We start from the raw sequence: 20,000 nt of genomic DNA on the forward strand, positions 1-20,000 counted from the left end.
ATGTTATTTGCCAGCTGGGAGGTCCGTATAGGGAAAAACTGTGACCGAGGCCTTGAAAGTGCTGCTTTTCAAGAACGATGTCACAGTTTTTTGCTATACAGACCGACCCTTTGCTGGTAAATAACTTTTTTTTTTCCTCTTCCCCATCCTCTCTGAAATGACTTGTTTTAATTGTTGACTCGCACCGCGCTTGATAGTGAATGCAGTATTAAAGCGACTTACAAACTGAACGTTTCAAGAGAAATTCCATTTCCAAACCTCTTGATTAATGAAAAATAACCTCTGTATGTAAACGGAGTCGGTGTAAAAGAAATGGAAATTTAAGGTCATCAAACAAGCTCACGCAATTAAGGCTAGGTTTCCGCCTGCCGTGAGCAGGCTAGGCTCGATTTCCAGCCGTTTTGTGAGTGCGGTTGTCCGAACGTGGGCTCACAAAACGGCTGGAAATCGAGCCTATGAGCAGGCCGGATGGGCAAATTCCACCCGCTCCCGGAACCAATCAGATTGCAGGATTTGTTGAATTCCGCCCACACACGCATTGAGAAAAAAAATAAAAGAATTATAATTCTCTGTGACCAAATTTTGGAAAGTACCTATCAAAGACATACAGTAAGCAAAATCTATTGTACAACTTCCAAGTACATTACCAGTATGACTTGGGCTGTATTGAATCTGAAAAGTTGTGTTGAACGCTATGACTTCTGCAGGTAATTCTGTTAACATGAAATATGTTTGTCTCGACAAGCTTGATAAGGCAGTGTATAGATCATTTCCTACATCTACAACTGATAATTACGGGGAAGTAATTAATTTCCTATCATAATTATAATTATATAATGGCACATAGTGACATAGTTGCACATTCACTACCAGCATTTGAGCCATACACTAAAACATCACCTTGACAGTTGTTTTACTAGGATCAATAGGATGTGAACCAGAATTTTTCTAGGTTATGTCCCTGCAAAGGTTGAACTTACCGGTACCAGCAATATGCCTTGCGGTGGACTAGACTTTTAACAAGAAACTACTTCAAAAAACAAATAGAGTTTCGTTTCCGGAATGGAATACTATAGTGTGGGTCACTTGGCCTGTCATTCTTATTTCGCTTCGTGTATTGAAACTCTCAAGAAATAAAGATAGAAATGTGAACTCAAACTCTCTGAACGGTGTTCCTTGGTATCAACATGCATAATTAGCTTTTAAACGCACAACGCAAGGCGCAATAGAACGAGACAACAGACGTATTGGCGTTTTTTGAGGGGAACACTGCCTTACGGCTGGTTAGCCTATGCGACTTCCAGATTGCGTGACGTAGAACAACCTCACTTATCTCCCCAGCACTACGAGCTGAGTAGTAAACAGCACGTGCTGGATCGGACAAGAGTATTGGTTAGCGAGCGATGTACCAAGGCAAACGAGCCAACAAGCTTGGTGGAAGTCACCGTACAGGAGAGGACCCAATTTTAAAGGGGCTAGGTCACGCTGTTTTAGGTAATTTTGTTTAAAATTGTTAGTTATGAGCTCTAAACGTCAAATTGGCAGAGCAAGAGTCTCTCATTTGCAAAATCACGGCCACATAACAATTGAGAATGATTTTCCAGCTGTTTAAATGACATTTTGATGTAAACTGATATAAATTTGAAAAAAGGTGGGCCGACGTTTTTCAAATTTACCCAAATGCAATCCACTTCAATCCTCCCCAGTTTTGTCCATCCTTGTCCCTTCTTAGCTTTCCTGTGTTTTGTTTGAGTTCTTCTATAGTTTTGAGCCGTTATTTTGTTATTTCAGTTAATTCTATGACCATTTGATCAATGCTGAAATTGCCAACAATTGCGTGACCTAGCCCCTTTAATGAAGGCAAAGCGATATATCCAACCCATCCCCAAAGGGAGGGAGGGGAAACATTTAACAAATTGCAAACAGCTAGTTGGTTTACTATAGAAGACAAACTGCCAGGTGAACCTTGGACGGCTGACTGAGGCTTTTATAGCTAGACTCTGTCTATTAAAGTAGCCAGTTGCACAGGTTCTACTATGTAGCAGGTAGGCATTACACGTGCTCTTTAGCAATAATAAACGAGGCTGTAACAGATTTAGCCAATGCAGGTGTACGTTATAATCTGAGATCTGGGAACAAATTCTTTATGTCCTCGTTTTATTTACAACAAAAACGTTGATTTTATGACCTTGAACGGCCGACTACAAAGAACGCGAGTACGGTCACGTGTCATTAATCGTATTTTACTGATAGGGTAGTAAAATCTCATTTAAAGAGAAAAACATATACTCGTTTATGTGCACAATAGGCCATTTCAGAAACGTGACAGGCCTGGGACGAGTTAGGTTTTTTCCCGTTTGTTTAAAAAACTAAGACATTCAAATGAAAGATCAACCAAGTTTGAGAGTCTTTACCAAGAATAGATGTATTTAGAGGAGGAAAACGGTGAAATAATATATCTTCAAATATCACCTAAAATAGAGAGTTTGTATGGAATGGGTAGACAGGCCACAAAATTATAAGGGTTTGTATGGGATTTTGCAACTTTTGCAAGTCTCCCATTTGGCCAATTTTCCGTAGAAAACTCCCAAACTTGGCTGGATAGCTTTCCATTTGGTAACATTTCAGTTGAAGAGTTTAGATTTTCAATCCAAGCAAGTGTGAGAAACTCGTCCCAGTCCTCTCACGTTTCTGAAATGGCCTATACATCGAAGAATAAAGTCTACAAATACCTATTTTACCTTCAAATACTTACCCCTGCATAACATTTCAAATTCCGTTTTCCGTGAATCGTCTCATGATTACGTGTTACATACGAACCATGGCAATTACTAGCTTTACAATCACTGGTTCCTCGTTAATCCAATTTATTACTAAGACTTGTTTGCATTACTAATTAACACGAAAAAAGATAACTTGGGAAATTTTAACAATATATCGCTTTCCTCCAACCCAAAATCATTTAGATATTCAAAACGTCCTATGCATAATCCATTTCTTTCGCCTTTGTGTTTGTCAGCATTATGATTTGGAATATTTTAGGTTTACGTGTTCACAAGTTTGTTTTTGTATCTCGTAGATGTTTAGATTTCCAATTACACACTCTGTTTCGATTGGCCACTCTAACTCGCTGTGTAAATAGTTCCCCCTAAATTCAAAATAGATACGTTTCGTTTCTGAGAAAACAAAACATTCTTTTACAAATCATACCGGGTATTCCTGATTTCTGCATAAATTTAAGTTTCATTTTGCATTTACCTTTTCATCCACGCTGTTTGGAAAAGTGGTACATACACTGTACCACGTGCTTAGATTTAAACGCATACCTGAGGTAGATATTTTTGTTGTGTTTACGAGGAAGTGATCTCCCTTGCTAGTAATACGATGAAATGTGGATGACCTCGGTACGTTGTTACCCAAATACGTTCCTGCAAGTTTCCTCCTTTTTCTGCTGTTATAAAATAGACGTCTCAGCCTTTTCTCTGTAATTCTGCTTGGTTCTCGGGCACGTCTATGTCGATGCTCACGCAAATCAAAACAAAAGTAAACAACTTTTGCTTATCGAGACCTGTATTTCTCCTTCGGAATGAAGTCTTTATTATCATTGAGAATCAAATAACTGTACAGCCTTTCAAACTACATCACAGTTATTTTCTAAAGAGCTGATCACATTTTCCACTGATGACATCATCTTGTGAAACTAGAACAGAACTACCACACAAGATTGCAGTGAACACGATCGCTAATAAGGCTATTTGAACAAAGGATATAAGCTAGACCATTACAAGAAACAAACTGTTTCACAATGAAAAAGAAAAAAACGTAATAGACAAAAAACTTATCTCCGTAGTCAATGGTACACTGAGCTATTTGTTCGCGGTGAAAATGGTACCAGCGTGAGGCCATTTGTTCGCTGTGCAAATGTTTTTACTTTGTCTTCAGAAGATTCCAATATAACGTCCATTTGTTTGTGGAGTTATTTTCTTTGTCGCTGTCATCTTTAGAGTAGTTCTCAATAAGGTACCCGCTGCTTATTAAAGAATTAGTGTTTTGACTTGTATCACTGACTTTCAATAGTTGCGTCCATTTCAGTTACATTCGAGTATATTCTTGCTTTGAGCGCCCCAAGAAGAAATCGATTAAGCCAACGCAATGCCGATCTTCAGTAATCCAAACAACGCATCACAAAGCTCTTCGCGATCTTGGATTACGTAGTTTGCTTTAAATAACCAAAGTAAACAGCGCCACGTGGCTTCTATTGTGCATTATCCAATCAAAACACCGCCACGTGCTTTCTATTGTGCATTGCCCAATCAAACACGGTCACGTTTTTCTATTGTGCATTTTGCTGCACAGGAAAAAAAAAACTGAAATCTAACGTCTTTTATAACTCGAGCCCCTACGGAGCCCGAGTAATGAGCGAAAACAATATATTTTTCTCATTTACATTAGATTCGACACGTGTAAAATGCCACGTTTAAAACGGGCCTAAGTTCCGATTTCCAACACAAAGCTGCAAGAGACTCGTGCGAGATTCATTTATAGATTCAGTAGACTACTTCAGTAAACACTCGCATACAAGAACAAGTGGATTAAGAACATCAGGCTGAGATTTGGCCAATAAAGCAACATATAAATAAGAACAAATTCAGCCTGATAAATATAACATGTTCTTAATACAATGGGAAAGGGTATTAGGATGACGAAACAATACAAAGTAACTTATATCAAAGTACTATGGTTTTCAGGACCATTACAAACTATAAAATCTACTACAAAACAGTAACGTCTAGTAATATATAACTTGAAGTATTTCTGAAACCAATTTTAAGAACATTTTAAGAACACTTTCAGGCTAATTTCTCACGAAGCACCCCTCAAATAAGAACACGATCAGCCTTAAACCTGAAAAAAGTGTTCTTATATGCGGTGTTTACTGTACTGCATGTCCCGCTAAGCTGTCAGAACTGAAGTTGTCGAGATATTACATTCTCGCTGTGAGCGAAGACGACAGTAAACGCTAACCCTGGTAAATGAAGAGATGTATTCGAAAGAAGTTAATTATCCTGTAAAATATGACAAAATTGATTGCTCTTGCACAAATTTTCACTGAGCACGCAATAAGCCTCGGTAGATAGAATGATCCACACCAATCTAAATGTTTCTAAGCCATCGCTCTTTTTGTAGCGAGTCTTCAGTCGCATGTCTGCGAAAAGTTCTGTTCAAGCCCAGTTAAGGAGACAAACAAGCAAGACATAAATGACGAGGCAGAAGTTTTCTTCCAAATGAACACACCAGCCAAGCTAAACACAAATCAACTACTACCATGAAAGGTGTTTGTGATCACTAGTCCATTTTGGCGCTTTATTCACTTTTTAATTTTTTTTCTCGAAAGCTGGGATAAAATGCAATACGAAATAAAGTATCTTCACTGCACCAACAAAAAAAATTTAATGCTATAATATGAAAAAAATAGGCTCGCTGCTTCAAAATTAAAATATATCCCATCTCGCGATTCGTCTCCTATTTTTCGCTCTGCCTTTATTTTCGCACAGCCACAATTAATGAGGAAAATCTCTTTGGGGCTTTTCGCTTGATACGCAGAGCACACTTACACTTTCTACAATCACATACTTCAAGGGCGTAGTTACCATCTAAATGGAAATAACTAAGGTCGCAATTGAAAACATACCTAGAACTGTCGCGTTTACCTAACCAAACGTGCGAGAAACACGCGAGAGCGGGCAAGTTTTCCACGCGTCGCGCGTCCTCGGGGAAGACAACCACATGACTATGTTAAATACAAGTCAACATTTTCGCGTTTAGGATGTATATTTAGATCAATCGGATTAATGTTTTATTGGTTTTCGGTACTTTCGCTTAATTGTCCATTGAATCCAACAGTATCTTGTTACCCCGCGCAAGATACGCTGAAGAGAGGAACACCACACGACAGACTTCAACACCGAAAAAAAACACCAATAAAATAACTCAACACTGAAGCCCGCATTTAGTAACTCCTCTCGTAGCCATACTTGTACGTAGCCGCTGAGTCTTATTAGTCTCGCCTTGAAATAATTTCCTTGATATTTCTATATGAATTGATCACCATTGAGTGGTAGGTTTGGAGTCTCATGACACTGTGTAGTCTCAACTTAAGAATTTCAGCTAAATTGTTCACGACTGAATCGCTGCTGTATCCAGTTGCTTGGCTTAAAACTCGTCACCACGTATCATCTGTCGGAGTCTAAAGCAAAACAAAACACAACGAAGGTAAGTAAAATGCGTCCCTAATGAATTGAAAAACCCGGCAACTCAAGGGAACTTTTAGGCTCGATTACCATCAGCTGTTTCGGTAAACGAGCAAGCGGTTTTCCCCTCTCCTCAAAAACCAATATGATTTGATATGTATTAATTTGATTTGATTTCATTTGTGCACCACCCCAGAAGCTATTCAGTTTAAACATTACCCTGTAAAAATAAAGTTCTATCTATCATTAACTTTGCATAAATTAAATATTGAATTTACCTCGCAGACAATCTATCGCTCACGCGTCTAGCCGTCTCTTCTCGGGGACGATACCCGAATTCGAGTGAGCGGTGGAATCGAGCTTGGGGATTTCGCCTTTTGTCATTGCCTCAAAGAGGGATTATGTCCCTGCTGCCAAAAACTTTCCGAAAAATGAAAGGTGAAGATGACAACGGCTCGTTGCGTCGTGTTGACGGCAACAAGCTCGAACGTCAGCGACTTCACGTTCAGCTAGACTCAAACTACCTCAGTTAACTGAATAGAGTGTAATGTGAAGTGCTAGATTTCAATCCCATATGAACCATGTGAGCGTTAGCCCTACAGATAGAAATGGGCCCACACAAGGACAGAGAAAAACTCTGACCAGGGTGGGAATAGAGCGGCGGAGATCTAACCCGAAGGTCGTGGGTTCAATTCCCACCCTGGTCAGAGTTTTTCTCTGTCCTTGTGTGGGCCCATTTCCATCTGTAGGGCTAACGCTCACATGGTTCATATGGGATCGAAATCTAGCACTTCACATTACACTCTATTCAGTTAACTCTGTTTAAAATATAAGTGCTACACGGCCAACGTTTGTATAAACGTAACCTTTCCTCAAACTACCTCAGCCGAGGGAGAAAGCCTTTGGATACCATGGAACTCAAAGGCGTGTTTTGTTTTCAGGAAAGGGGGGGGGGGAAGAAGTTAGGCAATGAAGTTAATGAAGAAGGTGGAGGAGACAACATGTGCATACGACGAAAAAAAATCTGGATGTGTGTTGGTTACACAAATTCTTGTAACTTGGGAAGATGTGCAATTGTCCACTCAGCAGCGAACAACAACGAATGACTTTTGTTTTGATTAACGGTCGCGAATTAATGTTTATTGAAATTATTTAAATTTAATAGCTGACTGAGGCATGAGGTACGTGTTTTCCCATTGGTTTATATGTTTCTCTTGTTAAAGTTGTCATTATACGAATTTTATGATTAAATTTAAAGTTTATCACGAAATTTGGAACACAGGTAAGCGAGATTATGTACCAGTTTACTGCTGTTAAAGTCAACAAGGATAACACTGTTCCTTCCTCTATAAATAAAGCAGTAGTTGAAGAAACTTGACTGTCCTTATTTAAAAATCTCACTAACCTTGAACCTAAAGTTCCGCCAGTTCCAGCCTGCGTGTCCCGCTTTTTTCGTTTTGTTTTCTTTTTGCCACTTTCTAACCCTAAAGAGTTTACACATGTCTTACAACCGAAAACTGACCCGTTTTTGCCACTTGGTGGGTGCGTTTTTTACTTTTATTTTTGTTTTACCTTGTTAAAATTAACATTTACTCTAGTCTAAATTCTTAGAAAACAGAATAAACCATTCTGATTGGTTAACCGACACAAGTAGATTTTGGGAAGTGGCAGTTCAAAATGGTGTAAATGAAGCTAATTTGCCGGGATGTTTGCTCCAAGGGAGACTGGAACTACCGTTGCTAAGGTACCCACGATTCATCAAAAATGATTACTGGACGGTAGTAACAAAATGTTTTGTCTTTATCCATTTCCAACACTTCGACACCATTCAAATTACGCCAAAGCCTTTAACTAACATCAACTTTTTATCATTTGATCAAATGGCTTACTGTTGATTTCTGATTCAAATATGTATAAGTAAGGAGGCGATAGACTAGCATCCCATCCAGGGAGGAGTAGAAATACTCCTAGTCGCTTCATGCTAATGAAACCGGAGATAAGTGCCGGCCTTCTTGGCCTTCTGGCTCGTAAGCAGAGAGTTTAACGAGGCAGCCGCACGTCCACGCGTCAACAAAAACGAAACTAACTAGAACAGAAAGGGGGGGGTTGTGTTTTACTTACTTGTTTACTATGATTGAGTTTAACTGAAAGCAAGTACAATATTTAGAGCCTTTTATAAATCTAAGTTTAGGCTACAGCGTTATAAAGGTCTTTGTTTTGGTTGGTCGTGTTGAGTATTTTAGTAAGTGCAAATTTAAAGCCGAGTTTGGGTAACTACAATTCGTTTTTACACAATTTAAAAGGGAAGCCGATGCTTTTATGGGTCGAACGAGTTCGGTGTTTGCTACTGGATGTACGATTGTGACTAGAATGGATCCACCACAGTCAGGTGGGGCACTTTATGACAAATACATAACGTCGAATTAAACTGACGAAGTAAAGATGTCACATGAATCTAGAGCGAGTTTCAATCAAGTGTCGTAAAACCAAAGTAATTGCTTTGTCCAATCAAAGAGGATGGAGACAATCCAGTAAACCAATCAACTGTCAAAGTAATTACACGCAGCCCGACACAAAGCGCGGGAAAATGTGCACGCGCGAGCCACGATTGGCTTTGGTTTCACTTCTGATTGGGTGAAAATGTGGTGCGAGAACTTTGAACCAATCACTGAGTAAAGTAATACAAAACCAAAGCAAATCGCTAAATATTTTCGACACTCAATTGAAAACCGCTCTAAAATGTCACCCTCGACGGCCACTAATAACTAACCATTCTCGAACAAGTGCTTAGGCATAAACAACGAGACTAGTACTTATCACTACAAACGAAAAATAAGCAAGGGGCATGGAACGACCGGTTTTCTTCTCTTGTTTGACCCTCAAGTTGTTTTTTATGCGTTTGCCACAATGTGCCGCACCTGACTGCGGAGGATCCAACCTGGACGTACGCTGCTGAATGTCTTCCTCACTTGATTCGTGGCTTTTTTTGGATTTCATCAAAACTAATGAAAACGTTTCCGTCCTTAGTAAAGAGCTCAATTCCCTTTAAGACAAGTTTCGGAAATAAAACTGTCCGCCGTGTTTTTCTGTCTAAAAGGGCAAATGTGGCTACCGTGACGGCACGTCATCTTCGAGGACAGTTCAAGAGGTTAAGCGATAATAAAAATTGTGCTGTAGGAGAGCAAAATAAAACCTACCTGAGGAAATACTTGAACTTGAAGAAGACTGATTGATTTCTCCATTTCCCTCTACTGGAGATGGAATTTCGTTCATACTGTTATAAGACAGGACCTCCTGATAAATTGTACCTGGCATGAAACACACACACACATGGGAGTTTCAACTTCACAAATTTGAAATCAGCTTACAGACCTTATGCGCACTTTCATTGGCCAATTCAATGAGAAGTGTTGTGCGGTATGACCAGCACTAAATTTCACCGTGTCGTATCCGCCTCGAGCCAATAAACAAAGGATATACATTAATGAACAACGACTCAGTGGGCTTTTCGCGAGACGCAATCTCACGTAACAAGGCCGTTCTTGTACCCAGATCTCCGCACAGTTAAATGGGTCATATGATGGGGCTACATAAATGAAATACATACTTGAACTGCACACAGTAGCGAGTCACGAATTTTCGATCACTGTAGTTTTGACGATACTCGAGCAGTAACGAAAGGAACCCCTGAATAATCCAGCTTAAGACAGGATTTAAACCATGACATCTGAGGGAACGATTCTAGAATACCCGGCCACTTTTTTCACGGAATAAATCTGTTGGTTCCGCACTCGAAAGCTAAGTGGGTTCAGGGGGTGTACAACTTTTCCGCCCGCAGTCCCGCACTCCCGTAGTCGAAAGTTAAAAGGAATTGAGTGGGTGTATAGCCAGTGCTCTCGTCTTCGGGCGCAACTCTTTTGGACGAGTAATAATCGAGTGTTACTGTGGTCTTCCTTAAGGCCTTCCTTTCGTTACTGCTTAAGTAACGTTCACAACATGGAATGGCAACTTACGTTTCCACTCTTCAACAGTGTGATCCTTCTCATCTACCGAATGGTCATATTTGCTGGGAACAGCCTAACAGGAAAGAAGGATATTTTTGAGACTCAGGTCGAGCGACTGTGGTAACAAGGGAAGTACACATCCCAACAAAGCTGTGCCGCTAGCGAGAAAATAGACCTCTATTGGATTTTAAGAAGATTTTTGCTCTTAAATAGGCTAGTTTCGAGTTGTGCAGCAACGAAAGAACAGTGTCGAGGTTCAGGGGAATAATTAGCATATTGTATTGTTCAAAACAAAGGAAAATGCAAATTATTCCCCTGAACCTCGACTCTGTTCTTTTGTTCCTGCACAATTCGAAACTAGCCTATTTGGGTAACCTCTGGCACGCGGCCAAAACCTAAGAGACTAGGTTCGAAAATCGCCAGCGATCATCATAACGATTTTTTTTTTCAAATATCGTTGAGCGGCAGCTTAAGACATTAATTTCAATTTACTTATTCAGGTCATTGTGTATCAACTACGTCAATCATAGTTCAGTTATATTGTGAACCCTTATCACCATTTTAGTTCACACGAAGAACCTTGTTTCCACTGTATAATGGGGTACGATAAATACTCCGAGCCGTACACGTATAGTCCATCTAAAATAGGGTAATCTTCTATGTTGTCACTGTTTACATGAATCCGTCCTCTATGACGTCATTGCAACCTTCTCATACGACATTGTTTACATGCATTCGCTTCTGGAGGGCGTCTTGCTATACGCAAATTGACTTAAAACAATTAAATTAACTCAACTAAGCAAAATATTGGCCATCAAAACATTGCAAATCGTTTGGTAGCAAAACAACATTTCTTTAAAAACTTCACTTTTTCCATCAAAACTGCGCAAAGATGACTATCTGGTATTTTGGACTCCAATTTTTACAGATTGCTAGTTATACAGTACACGTTTTTCTTGGAGTGTTCATTTGAATACGATAAACCCATGGTAATGACGCAAAATTTTAAACTACAGTTTTTCTTATTTCTGCTAGCTTGCAAATCTTCTCCCGCGCCTGTATGTTGGCTGGCTACAATAACCAGGGGCCCGTTTCTCGAATCAACGACTAGCGCAATAGACCTTAGTCGCTTGTACATTTTGTTTTCCCAATTCAGATCATGTGATAATAATTTGGAGATTTGATCCTTTGTCTTGTTCATTAAACAAACAAAGGACCAGATCTCCTGAATACCGTCATGTAATCTGAATAGACCTTATTCACGATGGTCGCCATGTTGGATTTGCTATTATCATGCAAATTAGCTACACACGATGTTTTTTTAGTGAAAAATAAGGAGATAACGAAGTAGAAAGTCAAAATGTCAAAGGGAATCAAAGATATAAAATTATTATAAAAGGGACTTAATTCTAAATTCTAAAACGTACTTTTAGAAATGTTATTTCAATATTTCGACAAGCTGATTTTCCGCAATTTGCCTTTTTTCCAATGCTTGCCCCACAGCATAACACATGGCTAATTTGCATGACAATTTGAAAACCAACATGGCGGCTATCGTGAATAAGGCCTATTGTGAAAACAAAATGTACAAGCGAATAAGGACCAGCTATAGCGATACTCACCGTTACGTCACCTATAGTCATTAATGTGCCAACCAGAGATCTATTGGCTGTCGAAACAATGGGTTCTTTTGTTTTGTGGTTAGCAAAATTTGAACAACGAAAGTTTTGTTTATAAACAGTGAAATCTCCTATTGGTTTCAGTCACAATGACTTATCCACTGGATAGTGTTTTATTCAGCGGATAGCGCTGTCCATCGTTTGAACAACTGGGGCCAGGCCGAACTGAAAACAATTAATTTTTTACAATTATCGTCTAGTACTCACAGACTCCACTTCACTTCTCTCGTACCACACATGTACGTAGGGATGATGTAAAGCTTCTATCACCGAAATCCGTTTAGACCGATCTACCACCAGCATTTTGGAAAGAAGATCCCGACATTCCTCAGCTAGCAAAGAAAATACAAAAACAAAATAGAACAGTTTGAACTAAAGCACAATTTCAAGTTGGAGAAAGTTTATAGCAATCTATAGAGAAACCAGAGGGGACTTAATTCTCCTTCAACTCGCAACGGGTTCTCTAACAGGATAAGTTGCCCGACTTGTTGGCAGTTCTTACAGTTAAAACTACTCTAGCGTTCCTCTGACAAGCGAATTATTGAGTTCGTTATTGCAAATTTGATTTCAGTAATCATTTCAATAATCTGCTCGTCGGATGAACAATGCAAAATTCAAATCAAGCCTCAGTTCAAAACTTGGATTTTGATTCGAATATTGCTGGCTTCCGGTGCCAGGCCGACGTGAGAATTTCACAGGTTTACTGATTTGCATAATCTGTCATAATCTGACACACAACGGTCATTTCACTCTAGCAACATTACCTTTCTGTAATCTTACCAGTATCCTAAAACTTGAGACACTATGTTTTCGAATTCCAAAAATTGGACAAAGAAATGGATTTAAAAAGAAAGGCAAATCATGATTGTTACGACCTTGGCAGATTATGCAAATTGATACATCTGGCAAATTCGCACGGCAGTCTGGCACCGGAAGCGAGCAATAATCCAATCAAAATTCGAGTTTTGAACTGAGCCTTGATTTGAATTTTGCATTATTCATCCGACGACCAGGTTATTGAAATGATTCCTGAAATCAAATTTGCAATAATCAACTTATTAATCCGCTCATAAGGGGAACGTTTGAGGTGTTTTGACTGTAAATTGCAGTATGCAATCCCATGGCAACGACGGCTTCAAGTGGCGCGAAAGAATCTCGGTCCCCATCTATCCCATGCGCTTCCAATATGGCGTCTGATACGTGTTTCGTGGCTACAACAACATCTACCGCCTGCGAGCAGGCTAATTCACGAACACAAACATCCAGTTTTGCAGCAATTCCAATGGAGTTTGCCTGGATTTCGAAGTTGCAAAAATACCAAGGATTTCCAACAATAATCAAGGTATCTTAAGCCCATTACCTTTTTGCTTGTTTCCCGGTGGAAAATATTCATCTGGGAACAGTGCCTCAAAGTTGAACCCCGGCTGCTTCGGTCGACTGGAACAATACATTCTTACCTGAAAAAATTGTTGATTTATTTATTAATTAATTTATTTATTTATATATTTATTTATTTTTATTTATTTATTTATTTATTTATTTATCATTTCCATTTCTGGTGGTTTCAAGTTGTTAATTAGACCTCTTCGTTATTGCACATTTGGTTAACTCTTATTAATAGACAGGGACAAAAATTATGAGGCTGGAAATTTCTCAGCGACAGTCCGCGGTTTATACAATGTCTGTCAACAATGGAAGCAAAACATCCGATGCGGGCAACAACTGCGGAATGGGCCCTTTGCAAGATAGTGATCACATGGTACAAATCCGCCATACTGGGGCGCAAATTGCACACTGGGACATCTAAAACAATGCAAATTTAGATTAACTAGCTTTGTTTTAGATGTCCCAGTGCGCAATTTGCGTCCCAGTGTGGCGGATTTGTACCATGTGATCACTATCTTGCAAAGGGCCCATTGTATCCCGGTCGGGATAGATTTGAATTTGACCAGGGGCACGTGACCAAGAATCAACCAATCACAGTGCTTGTTTCGTTGAGTGAAAGTCTAGGTATATAACAAGAGCTGTTATACATGTACCATGCTCTACAAATATCAGTAACTGCACGCACCTGTTTTTTTGTTTAAAATTACAAAATACAGTAGGGACGATTTATCCATAATTTGTGGGCGTTTTAATTAAACAATTATTCCACTCGTGCTTGTTGGATATGACATGGCGCTACGTGGATCTACGTGCCACGTGGGTTATCTATCATCTCATCCAAGGCATGATCGCGGAATAATATTGTCAAATACTTTCGGCAACTAAATCTGGTTGAAACAACACAGTTAAATCTATCACTCACCGATGGTTGAAGCTGATTGAGGAACGATTCAGACGGTGTACCAAGAAGCTCAGTCACTTTGTTCCATTGATCAATGTCTTGAGATACCGGTTAAGGAAAGAGAACATTGCATCAAACAGAAATACGAATTGAGTTCACGGCTCAAAAGAACAACACTTTGCAATTAGGGTTATACCCTGTTTTAAAAAGATATTTATCTCTCAGTAGCTACAAACGGAAGCTACAGTTGTTATTAATAGCACATTTTGTATAATTGTACAGTACTGCATAATCAAATGGTCATTGTTACATGTTCCGATTGGTGAACTTGAAGTGATCGGCAATGTGCAAGAAGCAAGGATGGCACAGTCGGTTAGTGCATGGCCTTGGTGAAAGAGGTCCCGAGTTCGATTCCCGGATCTCACATCCTTGTTTCGACTTCTTTCCTTTCAGTGTAGCCTAAGTAGCTTTAAATACCCTTAAAACGGAGCAGTGATGGAAAGAGGGGGGAGCAAAATGAGTGCACGGTCTACCTCAGGCTTGTCAGTTGAATTACTGTTACGACTTATTGACCTTAAATATGGTTACTTTACTTTAAGTGGTATTTTCCACAATGATATCGTTTCGGCTAAAATACTCATGATACACAAGTGATCCAGTTAGAGTGGTATATACCAAAATTATTATTACTATTACTATTACTATTATTATTATTATTATTATTATTATTATTATTATTGTTATTGTTATTGTTATTGTTATTGTTATTATTATTATTATCATTATTATTATCCTCATGTATATTACTGATTTACCTAGGCTCATCACGGATCATTAAATATCTGCCCCTATCTACCTTCACCTCAGTCAACAACTTTGAGCTGTAGTGTAGCTGGAGCCATCTGCACTGCGATTTACATGTACCAAGAAATTTTCTCACAGACTGACTGAATCTAAAAACTGAAAAGTTATGGTAGCTTAAAAATTGTGAGAAAGGATACGATCAGTGCCAGGAAACATAACACTGCCCCGGATCATCTCCCCAAGTATACAGCCAATCGACCAAACATCAACATTCTCACTGTAGCCCATACCAAGGATAACCTCTGGTGCTCTGTAATACCGTGTCACAACGTAAGGAGTCATCATGAATGCAGCACCCGCTGTGCGCGCAAGGCCAAAGTCGAGTATCTGTTACCAAAAATGAAACATTTTCAAATTCAGTATCTCAAGACCTATGCATGGGTGGGCTTCCGAGACAACTGAAGGAAGATTTCCTTGTTTCTTCCTGGTTAAGCCTTATCATCGAGGTGTAACCCTGTAAGTGCCCCTAACCTCTAAATTTTATTCCACAAAATAGGCCATGGGAAAAAAAACACCTCTGATTTTGTTAAATTTTGCTGAACTCTAAAATAATTGGAATTTCAAAGTGACACTGGAAGAATATTCTTGCTACGGGTAAATAAAATAATTGTTTATCTCAGCAAGAAAAAATATGCGAGGTTAGAGACACTCAATTAAAACTCCCTTTAACACTCGTGTCATGTCAACAGGTTTTTTTTTTTTTTTTTTCAAGTACTGAAGTAGACCTAAAAGTATTCCTTTCACTACAAGCTCGACAAAACAAATGTAATAGCTGACAGCTTGGGAGCACACTGCTGCATTCCAATTGACACCTACATAAGATGTGGCCAGCAAGGCATATCACGGAAACCTTTCAAACTTCGCAATTGTTTTGCTTTTTGTTATCCAGAAAACATACTAAAAGACCAGCTTTTTAAAAATGGCAGCTGACAGTTTTACAAATGGCTTTACAGAGCCAAAAAGTTATCAGGACTTTCAAGAAACGGGCTCCAGTGTACTAAAAGTCTGAACAACCAGTACGCAATGACACTAAACACCTTGTCAGTGGCCTGTTTCTCGAAAGTCTCGAAAGTAATTATCGGTTATATTCGGGTGTCACAATTCCCTTTGTATCTCAAGAACGGAGAGGATTTAAGTCGTCAAACTTCACGGTCATTTTGCTCTTTGTTACCTTGAAAATATGTCAAGAGATTTCCCTAACAGGCAGTTGACAGAACTTTTGCACAAACGGCTTTTCGGGACTTTTAAGAACTGGCAAGGCTGTTGCCTAACAGGAGCCCGGTAGCCTGGGGCTCCCAAAGAATAGCTCTGGGCGCCTTAATTTTTTTTACAGCAACACCTTTCACTTCATATGTTGGGCTCCTATGTTCTCAGCGTTTAGCTCTGAGGGCCGCTTTAAAATTTTCTTAGGCAGCAGCCTTGACTGGACCCAAGGTAGTACTTTAAATAGTGGGAATGCTCTCATTATCTAACTGTGGACCTGCACAGCAGTCCTTCCACAGTATTTTTATGGGGAGAAGGTGGTACAGCAACCTTGCAGGTACACTTACATGTAATAAAAAATCTTGATGCAAGCAAGCATGATGATGATGACAGTAAAAAAGATGATGTTGGAAGTGTTGGTCGTTAAAACGACCATAATACATTACTTTTTGCTTCATTATGCCATCAAGGCTATCATCTAATCAGTAAGCCAAGAATGAAGTACTGGATATTGAAAGTGAACTACAAAATGAGCTATCTCCTGATTATACCAGATCATCTCTGTCAGTGCAATGATGCTATGGAAATTTGAAATTATATAAAGAATATATGGGACCATTAGTGCCTTTGCCACCCAAGAATTTATCAGTTTGTGATGGTTAATAACTGAATCGTTATCAAAGCTGAAAGGCTTGAGTCTTTTGTAAGCAAACTTGTATCTTAATGAAACAAAAATGTAAACAATAACATCAGCTCAGATTGCCTTCCAACACTGATGATGAAGATGTTGACGATCCCAATCCACACAATGGTCATTACAACATAATTATTGGTGTATACGCGCCGTATATTATGTACCTTTAGCAAACAAATTAAGTCATAAAAAAATAAGTGCTTGTCTTGGAATTCATACCTTTAATGAACAGTCCGACTTCACTACAATATTACTTGGCTTTAGGTCCTGCAAACATACAGTGAAAGCTAATAAAAATTATTGTGCAATGATAGCTGGGTTAACTTGTGGGTAAGGTACATATAGATGAAGTTCTCACAAGCCGTACGGTGTATACGGTGGGGCTTGCACTCAAAGCATTGCCTCTCCCCAACCCCTACCCCTTGGTAGAAGCTTAGTCCGTGGCATGGTACAGGTAAGAGACTAAAATCTGACGACACTCGCACCACACAATGGCAAACCAAAAAAAAACACTATTAATTTTGTTCACTAATTATTTCAAGCAATGTTTCAATGGCCTCAGAAATTTCTCTAACAGCTGAAAAATATTAAAAAACTTGAAACAATTCAGTGATAATCTTGCACATTGCCTAGCCTGAATTAGCCAAAGAATCTATAGGTGCTTTTAACCAGCACAGATGGTCAGTGGTTTCAGTACAGTACTGACAGGTGATGATTATTAAAAACAGATTCGTTCAAACCTATGGTTTAGATTCAATTTGAGAATGACAACAAGAACTTCCCTAAACATGATCAACAATATTACTTTGAGATGGCAATGGCTTCATTCTTTTGTAAATGGCAATCCCTCCCCCCCCCCCCCCCTCCCACCAGGACACCCCAGCAGTGCTCAATGTTACGATCACTGAGGTCACCAGTGCAACTGGATTTTATTCACTGGCAACTAACTTTTCACCAGCCTGGTCACTAAGATATTTTTATTATACACTTTAATTTTCTTATTCACCGAAAGAGTGCAATGAATGTCCAACAGTGGTCTATACTTCACGCTTCATGTACGTACGTAGCCTTTGAAAATGGTATTTACATATCCTTTGAAATCTACATTTTTCATTTAACTTCATTCCAGAAGTGACATCCAAGATTAATTTTATTTGGAAAGTGTTCATAATGGATGTTGAATAAAGAAAAAGCCTTTAAAACTCTAAAATACGTAAACCAGCTAAATGCAATGACCGCATACCAGTATGCCTCGCCACATGTTTACTCAGAAATAATGAGAAAGAAATGAAATTGTTGTTCATAATGAATCGTGTTCATACATTTTTTTTTTAATGTGCCACTGTCACTTATGTCAAAAATTGAAACAACCAAATAAAAAACTTAATAGCTGGCGTTTTGGCATCATCATGACATCATTCTCAAGGCACAGTGAATAAATTAATGCGGAGATCTAGTGTTCTTTAATTAGCATTAGCATAAGAGCAAAGGCTCACAAGTTTTTCAAGTAAATATCTTCGCACCAATCGAGTCTCTTTGCACGTTAAGAGAAGGGTTTGCAAATTAAAAGCATTTCCAAGGATCAAGAGTGTATTTAAAATGCGAATGGTCGACTCAGTCACAATCCAGTTCGTTAGCAATATTATGATTGATGTACATTAACTTTTTGTCCAATTATTTATTTTCAAGTCAAAGTACCCAACATTTAAAATTTGCAACTATTTTTGCCCATCTCTGGCTGTCAAGACCGCTTTACCCGCTCTGATTTTCAGCTCGACCTCGCTTGCAGTTTACCTTTCCATCGGGGCTAATTAAAACACAGATCACATTCCACAGGTCACTTGTTGTAGGCCATTGTTGGAAAGTAACCCTAACCCTCAATTTGGCTAACCCTGGGCCTAAGGTTGGTTTTTAGCATATACAGTAGGCCTACGGTTAGCCAAATTGAGGGTTTTGGATTACTTTCAAAAAGGAAAAACAATGACCTGCAACGCGTGACCTGTGGAATGTGACCTTTGTTTTAGACCCGCCATTTGTCGAAATGAATAAGGCCTAAAGGGTCGAAATTTTTAGCAAATAAAATACTTGAGCTGGCAACCAAATCCGAAAACTTACAGAGACCAGCTGGCCCATAGCTTTTTTCCTGAAAGTCAAGCACTGCCATTGGACCTCATGTTGATACATACACCTTACTGAATGGTTTGACATAAAATAGGGCAGATGTTTTTTGAGTTGCATAGTATTTCCACAAGCCCCATTCGGGTGAAGAACAATACATGTACATGTACATGTATACGAGAAACAAGCAAATAATGTCCAGACACATTATAATTACATTATGTTAAACCTTTCAATAAGGGATTTTTTTCCCACTATTGCAACATTTTCCAGTATTTTGGCTTTTTCCTGCATTGACTAAGAATCATATTTATTGTATAACAAGGCGCATGCAAAATTAATGATAAAACAACACAGACAAAACCATTCAAATGTCCCTTATTTGATGGCATGAACAAAAAGACGAGAGACAAGAAATGACAAGCTAAATTCTGGGGCTTTGCATTGTGTTGAAAACAATAATATTTTCCTTTAAGTTTTTAGTTAAATGGTCTTACCCTATGAATGATGCCTGCATCATGAAGGTGCTGTAAGATGGAAAAAAGGCCATACGGTTAACATGTGTTAATGTGTTATAATTATTAGAAGTGTACCTCCTAGCAGTTTGTAAGGCCAATATCACCAGAAAGCAGAATGACATCTTATAGCCCAGAAGTAGAGAATCAGTGCCAACAATAATTGCTGACACAGCATTCTCAATCCACAACAAAACGATTACACAGATTTCATATTATTTGTTGTACCCAATTCAAATCTCCTGCGAGTTAAGATTGTTTGTGTATTGCATTTTCATGATAATGTACAATGTAGCATTCGCACTTAAACGTAAATGATATGGAAATACTCGGAACATTTGAAACATTTTATAGTATTAACCCATGTATAAGTCAACCCCTCATT

General features: G+C 38.9%; 1 protein-coding gene across 2 annotated transcripts in view; it reads right to left on the bottom strand.

Annotated features, from left to right (window-relative positions):
- Nucleotides 1–3,573: 3,573 nt before the first annotated feature.
- LOC138032090 (stress-activated protein kinase JNK-like) overlaps nucleotides 3,574–20,000 on the bottom strand; it is a 22,862-nt gene continuing 6,435 nt past the window's right edge. Inside the window, exons 5-14 of one of the 2 annotated variants that reach the window (XM_068879674.1) lie at nucleotides 19,598–19,627; nucleotides 17,202–17,249; nucleotides 15,223–15,412; nucleotides 14,243–14,319; nucleotides 13,295–13,391; nucleotides 12,142–12,266; nucleotides 10,265–10,328; nucleotides 9,449–9,559; nucleotides 7,657–7,735; nucleotides 5,337–6,247 (exon numbers count right to left, since the gene is read on the bottom strand). In XM_068879674.1, coding sequence (XP_068735775.1) covers nucleotides 6,214–6,247; nucleotides 7,657–7,735; nucleotides 9,449–9,559; nucleotides 10,265–10,328; nucleotides 12,142–12,266; nucleotides 13,295–13,391; nucleotides 14,243–14,319; nucleotides 15,223–15,412; nucleotides 17,202–17,249; nucleotides 19,598–19,627 — 855 coding nt within the window. In that variant the 3' untranslated portion in view covers nucleotides 5,337–6,213. Of the gene's footprint in view, nucleotides 6,248–7,656; nucleotides 7,736–9,448; nucleotides 9,560–10,264; nucleotides 10,329–12,141; nucleotides 12,267–13,294; nucleotides 13,392–14,242; nucleotides 14,320–15,222; nucleotides 15,413–17,201; nucleotides 17,250–19,597; nucleotides 19,628–20,000 lie in introns of both variants that reach the window. The other variant, XM_068879675.1, reaches the window with a different exon arrangement.

Source organism: Montipora capricornis, chromosome 14 (genome assembly GCF_036669925.1).
Source record: "Montipora capricornis isolate CH-2021 chromosome 14, ASM3666992v2, whole genome shotgun sequence".
Classification (NCBI taxonomy): Eukaryota; Metazoa; Cnidaria; class Anthozoa; order Scleractinia; family Acroporidae; genus Montipora; species Montipora capricornis.